This window comes from Suncus etruscus, chromosome 10 (genome assembly GCF_024139225.1).
Source record: "Suncus etruscus isolate mSunEtr1 chromosome 10, mSunEtr1.pri.cur, whole genome shotgun sequence".
Classification (NCBI taxonomy): domain Eukaryota; kingdom Metazoa; phylum Chordata; class Mammalia; order Eulipotyphla; family Soricidae; genus Suncus; species Suncus etruscus.
In genome coordinates, this window is record NC_064857.1 from 29,824,106 (window position 1) to 29,831,762 (window position 7,657).

A 7,657-nucleotide genomic window follows, 5' to 3' on the forward strand; every position below is an offset into this window, starting at 1 on the left:
TTAAATTCTTTTAGGCTCCTCTTCTACTCATGTCTAAAAATTAGATTGTTCTTTTCATTAAATATAGAATAATGTAAATGTACATTTGTTTCCTGCTGAAGCCTTACTTAAAAGAAAAAGAAATAAATAAAAAAGGGCAAAAGGAACTGAATAAGAATGAAAATGAGCAAGATTGTGGTGGATAAGAAATGTCAAGCAAGCATCTTGCTCTACCCAGGGTCTGCTCAGAAGATGCACAAAAGAAAGAAGCCAACTTGATCTATGGAATCTTGGAAAGGCTCTGGGATTGCAGAAATCATGTGATCTAAAATCTAGAATGTGGGAGACATTGAAAAGAGAACTTTTCCTACAGGAGATTACTTGTGGCTGAACAGCACAAAATAAAACAATCAAGTGAATAAACCAAGAGGAAACAGGTTCTAGAACACAAAGAATTTGTCTTTGGGTAAAGTCAAAGCAGGAGAGGTTTACATATGTCAAGGCACAATTCTCATCATCTATAGAGAAGTCTAGAGACTTAAACAAAATATCCAGTGGGAGCATCTAATAGCTTAAACAGGTACTGGCTTTAGATAGCAGAAGAGCAGGTCAAAGAATTCAAATGACAATCCCTGGGAATTGGGACTTGGGGATAAAGACATAGTGGGATGAGAGCATAACAGAGGGTTTGTAGCACTGTTTGAATATTCAAAATTGTGTGAATGAATTGCTGTGCATGAAAATATTAAGAAAATATGAAGACTTTCAATAAAGCTGGATCCATATCTCAAACTTACATAAAAATCAAAGCAGATCAAAGACCTTGAGATTAGGTCAGAATCTATAAAATACATTGAAGAAATTATAGATAGATTGCTCCAATATTTGTACCTCAAACATGTCTTGACAACATGGCTCTATTGGCATACAATAAAAACAAAATTGAAGAAATAGGACTTCACCAAGCTAAAAAGTTCTCTGAGGCCAGAGTAAAGCAGTAGGGCATTTGCATTGCATGTGGTAAACCAGGGTTTAATTCCGAGCATCCCATACAGTCTCTGGAGCCCGCCAAGAGCAATTTCAGAGTGCAGAGCAAGAGTGCCTCTGGGTGTGGCCCAAAAAGAAACCAACCAACCAAACAAACAAAAAGTTTCTTCACAGCTAAAGAAACATGGGCTAAAGCTTTTCCCACCAGACTGAATGGGAAAATAATATTTGTACTCAAAGCATTAGATAAAGTATTAATATCCAAGATAGTTAAAGCATTCACATAGATCAATCACAACAAAATTCATTAAGCCCTGTCCAAAAAAAGGAGAGGAAATGAACAGACATTTATCTAAAGAAGATAGATGGATGGCCAATATGTACATGAAACAATGCTCATTTCTTATTATTAGGGAAATGCAAATCAGAATAAAAATGAGATAACATTTGACTCCAGTCAAAATTGCATACATCAAAAAACTGGGAACACAAGAGTTGGAGAGATAGTACAATGAATAGGAAACTTACTCTGTATTACACAATCTGGGTTCAATCCTTGGCATCTCATATTGTCCCATGAACAAGCAGCCAGGTATGATTCCCAGGAGTAAGCCCTGAGCACTGCTGCTCCAAAACAAAAATAAAAACAACCAACAAACAAAAAATACCCCAAACAAAACAAAACAGAGAACAACATATGTTGGCAGGGATCTGTAAAAAAGGGATGTTCATTCACTGGTAGTGAAAATTTCTGGTTCAATCCCTATGGAAAATAGTATGGAAGTTTTTGAGAGAATTAAAAATGCAGTTAACATATAACCTAGTAATTTCACTTCTTGTTATCTGCCCCCAGGACACACAAAAATCAATCAAAAGGACATATACATACCACTATTTATTGTAGCACTCAGTACAATAGTAAAGATAGGAAATCAACCTAGGTGTCCATTAACAAGAATAGATAATGAAAGTATGATATATTTACATAGTGGAATACTATGTAGCTGCGAGGAATGATGGAATTATCCATTTGTCTGCAACTTGGAACTAAAACCGAAATGAAGTAAGTCAAAAGAAGGCCAAATATCAGATGGTTTCATTTATCTGTAGCAAATAGAATAATAGAAAAGGGGAATGAATGGTCTCAAAGAGGGGATGTCCAGACCACCTTTGATCCTTGAGAAGAATAGGGAAGGAAAGAAACCAAGTAGGGTGATAAAAATAGAGGTAAGGTTCCGGGGCCTCAAATACAATAATAGTGTGTGTGTACATATATATCAAAATACAGATACATTAATAGTGAAAGTATAAAATTCAAACTACAATAGTCAAACTTACAAATGTGCTTGTCAACAAGGCAGACTAAGAGATGGAAGGTAACCTGGGGACATTAGTGGGGAGAAGTTCACACTGGAGGTGTATTGGTGTTGGAACATTGTATACTTGAAAGTCAGCTATGAATAACTATGCTAACCACAGTGCCTTCCTGGCTAATGAAATTAATTTTTTAATTAAGACTTTTAATAAGGTGAGAAAACGAATACAGTTTCACTGGATGTTCTGAGAATAAAAGAACAAATTTCATGTGTAAACCATTCTGGTTTCGTTTGCTTGCTTTTTGTTTGGGCCAACACCAGCAATGCTGAAAGTTTCTTTCTGGCTCCATGTTCAGAGATCACTCCTGGTGGGCTAGGGAGACCATATAGATCATATAGGATGTCAGGAATGGAATCTGGATCAGCTGCATGCAACACAAACACCCTACTAGCTGTACTATAGGCCCCATCATGTGTAAAGCATTCTTTTTTTTCTTTTCTTTCTTTCTTTCTTTCTTTCTTTCTTTCTTTCTTTCTTTCTTTCTTTCTTTCTTTCTTTCTTTCTTTCTTTCTTTCTTTCTTTCTTTCTTTCTTTCTTTCTTTCTTTCTTTCTTTCTTTCTTCTTTCTTCTTCTTCTTCTTCCTTCCTTCCTTCCTTCTTCCTTCCTTCCTTCCTTCCTTCCTTCCTTCCTTCCTTCCTTCCTTCCTTCCTTCCTTCCTTCCTTCCTTCCTTTCTTTCTTTCTTTCTTTCTTTCTTTCTTCTTTCTTTTTAGTTTTTGGGCCACCCCTGGTGACACTCAGTGGTTACTCCTGGCTATATGCTCAAAAATCGCTCCTGGGTCGGGGAACCATATGGGACACCTGGGATAGAATCCAGGTCCGTCCTGGGTCAGCCATGCAAATGCAAGACAAACGCCTTACCGCTGTGCTATCACTCAGGCCCCTGTAGAGCACTCTTAACAACATACTCAGCATATACTAGTTTTGCTTACTATATTTCACTTTTTTTTTTAGGCCACACCCAGTGACGCTCAGGGGTTACTCCTGGCTATGAGCTCAGAAATCGCGCCTGGCTTGAGGGACCATATGGGACACCGGGCGACCGGTCCGTCCTAGGCTAGTGCAGGCAAGGCAGGCACCTTACCTCTAGTGCCACCATGCCGGCCACTATATTTCACATTTTTAAATTTTTAAATGTATGTATTTTATTCTATTTAATCTTCTGTAGAGGTGAAGATCAAACCCAGGGCCTCACATCTGCAAAACATATACTCTACCACAGAGTTATGTTTCTAGTCACTATATTTTCAAATTAATTAATATTATGGTACTCATTCTTTATAATTCCAAAATTAGTTTCTTGTCATCTCCCTAATTGCTCCTAAGAATATGTAAATTTCAGATAAGAGGGTCAGGCTTTGTGAAGACCTGTAATCTCTAGCCTTTTTGTGGAAGATCAGAGTTCACTAACTCTGTCCTTTCTACATTGTTCCCAGATCCCTCTTTACCCCAGCCCAATAATTGATCATTAAACCTGGTTTAATTTTACTCTGTATATTCAAGATTAGCTTTGCTAAATCCTCAAATGCTCAGGTTTCTGGACCTTAGAACCAGCCAGCTTTAGGAACACTAGCCTGTAGGGACAATTAGGTTTATGCTTAAACACATGCCTGAGTTCTCTGTGCAACATGTGGTTTTGCTACCAAGAAAAACAAAAGTTCCAAAGTCTATCTTTAAGTTTAACACAAGCATCAAAAGAATTTGAAAATCAAAAACAAAACAAAACAAAACAAAAAACACTGGGCTATGAACTTCATTATTGGATATTCAGCTCATTGCATTCAAACAATTTGCTCACCAGAGCACATTGGGAGTAGATGCAAGTATACAGACCTATAGGTAAAATCAGAGTGTCTTATAGTTTTACTAGTGTTACAAGTTTCAAATCTCCTCTGGATGTCCTGGCAACTGTTATTATTTCAAGCTCACATTGTGGCAAGTAGTAAAATAGAAAAAAATACAGTTTTTCAACAAATCTAAGAATTTTGGTGATAATTCAGATGGCGCGTAAGAAAAACTGTTTTACGTAAAGAAAGCACTGTTCTAGGCATTGAATTAGTCACAATATAAATTTCTTAATAATTGGTTAGTTGAGTAGAACTTCATGGGGGGTAGATGGGATGGAAGTGGACAATCTGGTAGAGAGTATGGTATCCGAACATTGTATACATCAAACCCTACCATTAGTAGTATTGTAAATCAGGGTGCCTCAAATAAAATTTTAAAAATAATAATTGGCTAGTTATTTATAGGCCAGCTAATTTTTTAAGAAACAGTGCATATATTTGCATTTCAAATTCATGAACTATAAAGGGAACAGCTCTGTGAGGGAATAACAAAACTAATAGTACTTTTTCCTCTTGTCAAAATAATATGGAAGCATGGGATTATAGCCAACTCCCATATCGTTGCAATATGACATCAGCAATTCTTTTTCTCCTGTTCCAGCTTTAAGCACTCTCTAATTTAGATTGGAATTTTAACAGAAACTAATAACCATAATGATGATATTAATTGTATGTTGGATTTTTAGAACAGCTTCCTTTCTAACATCAGTTGGCTGTTAGAGTCCTGCAGATGTTCCATAAATACATGTCCTCATATGAATCACAATGAAGTCATTCTGAATGGTCCTGATATTCCTATCAAGCTTTTTGGACCAGACTGACCAGTATACAATCCACACCATGCCTTCTAGGAATGAACTCCTGCAGTGCTGTGTCTAGGGCAAAAAACACTAAATATACTGTGATTCAATGAGCAAGAAGTATTCTTTTTAATGAATTCATATATCTTCTGTTTATCAATCAACAGGTCAATTCTGAGTATAGGCAACAAACAACAATCTAGACAATAGGAAACCTACCTAAGCTCCATGTTTTTTCCTCTACTATACCTCTTAAATTTTAAGTTGCCAAGACCATTCCTTGCTTTGCAACCACCTCAAATTAGTACTATGACTAATGGAAAGGAATTTGTTTTATTATCATCATCTAAACTAGGAAGTAATTATTTTTGGAAAATGGCATTTCTGTTAGCATTCTACATTTTTTGCTATACATTCTCCTGCTCTCTATTATTTGGAGCTGCAACTGTCATGAAATATCTAAAATGTATGTAATACAGGATGGACATACATTTTGCATCATTTCACACCATTATATAGAATAGATTGATGGAAATATGGTAATTATTATGTTGATTTAGAAATAATTGTTGGGGCCTGAGTAGTGATGAGAGCCCTTGCCTTTTACTTGGTGTACCAGGTTTGGATCCCCATCATCCCATATCATCCTTCAAGTATTAACAGGAGTGGTTCCTGAGCGCAGAGCTAGGAATAATACGTGAGCACTGCTGGGTGTGGCCAAAAAACAAAAAAAAAACAAAAAGATTATCATGAACCCCAGTTATTTTCCCTTCTTGAAAGAAAACCCTCATTTCCTTTGGGAGGGACTGACTTGGGAAAATATTTTCTAAAACAATTAGTTCATAATTTGTAAACAAGAATTCAATGTAGAGATTGATTAAAGCAAACAATAACAAACTTTAAATGGGTTTGACTCATGGAAGAACAATACCTGGTTGATTCCTGCTTATATATGTCAATAATATTTTCCACCAGCAGGTTTCTCTGAAGTCCATATATCCCATGTCGATCCAAAACTACTTCGTGTCTACAGGATGGGCAGCGAAACCGGCCTCCTGAAGCCACAGTCGTACCTCCTCTTGTGGGTAAATACGGGTTAGAGGCCTGTTCTTGCCAAGCAAGGAAAGAGAAATTGAGTAATGCCACAGGTGGCTTTTCTGAGACTTCATTCTACTCTCTGACATACAAACAACACCAGCTTGTACTTTCAGCTTGCTGTAAATAATCCTTCAGGCCTTATCAAGGAAGGTCCAAAACAGCGTCAGCTATCATGAACTGCAATGTTCCATTGTCAGCAATGCTTTTTCATGCAACATTTTCATAACCAAAAGCTCCCAACCAGAAACTCTAGCATTAATGCTTGATTAGTAATTCATTGACAATTTTGAAATGAATTAATGATTAATAAATCCAAATATGATACTTAGTAGGAAAATAACTCCAGGCATCGGCGATTATCTGACAGCAAAGTACAAAGCAAATTATTTCTAATTTTTGTTGTTCTTAAATGTGGTTGTTGCTTTACAAAGTTATGTAAAGGAATTAACTAGGAAACGAAGCAATATAGTTTGAAGAGAAAGGAATCTTTTCCACCACCAAATCCCAAATCCCAGACAAACCTACCTGGAAAATATCACTGGCACATTTCCTACACAGGTTATGCTGACAGGGAAGAATGACCACAGGTTTTGTGAACATCTCCAAGCAGATGGGACAGATGAGTTGCTTCTCCAAATTATCCATAGTCTGTTGCTCTTTGGAAAATGACTTATAATTCAAAGATGAGCTCATTTCCTGGCCGTCCCTGTTTATAACTGCCAGGGAAAGTGTTCTCCAAGGATTTCTGCAATTGTTTCCTAGAAATAATTCAGATAATTGTATGATCAAGTGTCCTTTATGTTTCCTTTGGTGGAAGACATTGTTTCAGGTCCCTATTCAGAGTGGTTGCTGGGTCTGTTTTTAGCAGTTGGGGGATCACATGACAGCTGGCAACTTGTCCATATAAGCCAGTGACAGGAAGATGGATGGTGACAGGTGACAGAGAACAGGCGCCAACATTCCTCCCATGGGGAGTGAAGGGAGTGGGTGGAAGGAGGATTACAAACCCCTTTTAGACCAGGTTGTGAGGAGAAAGAGGTCAAAGCTGACAGTTGTCAGCAACAAATGCCAGTGTGCATGCCTCGTCACTGAGCCATGCCCTTTTTGAGCACTCAATAAGAACTTGGTGACGGCTTCTCCAAGACCAGACAGGATGCAGCTCAAGAGTCTACCTGAATGATGACCATTTCCACCATGAGACTGGAGGAAGAGAGTCACCCAAAAATGGCACAATTAAATTATCACTGTGAAAGATTTGTAATCCACTGTGGTCAAAATAAAAATCATTAAAAAAGGATTTTTGAAACAATAGTAGACAATAAAATATAAGTGCAGGAGAGTAGCAATATTTAATACATTTAAATACAATTTAGCACAGGAGTTATAAATTTAAGCCTAGTATATGAAAACAAAAAAATTTCAAAGAATTACAGTAAAAGGATATAAAGCTATGTACACATTATGTATGTAAACTTTAATAAAATGATTTTCTTATTATTATTCAAAAAATGCCACAGTTAACCTATGTTAGGTAATATAGAACATGCAACATAGAACACATATCTCATATT

General features: G+C 36.9%; 1 protein-coding gene across 3 annotated transcripts in view; it reads right to left on the bottom strand.

Annotated features, from left to right (window-relative positions):
• Positions 1-6,779, bottom strand: part of TRIM55 (tripartite motif containing 55) — a 56,021-nt gene extending 49,242 nt beyond the window's left edge. For all 3 annotated transcript variants that reach the window (XM_049781821.1, XM_049781820.1, XM_049781819.1), the window contains exons 1-2: positions 6,612-6,779; positions 5,920-6,092 (exon numbers count right to left, since the gene is read on the bottom strand). In XM_049781821.1, the coding sequence (XP_049637778.1) occupies positions 5,920-6,092; positions 6,612-6,779 (341 nt within the window). The remainder of the gene's footprint in view (positions 1-5,919; positions 6,093-6,611) is intronic.
• Positions 6,780-7,657: the final 878 nt, after the last annotated feature.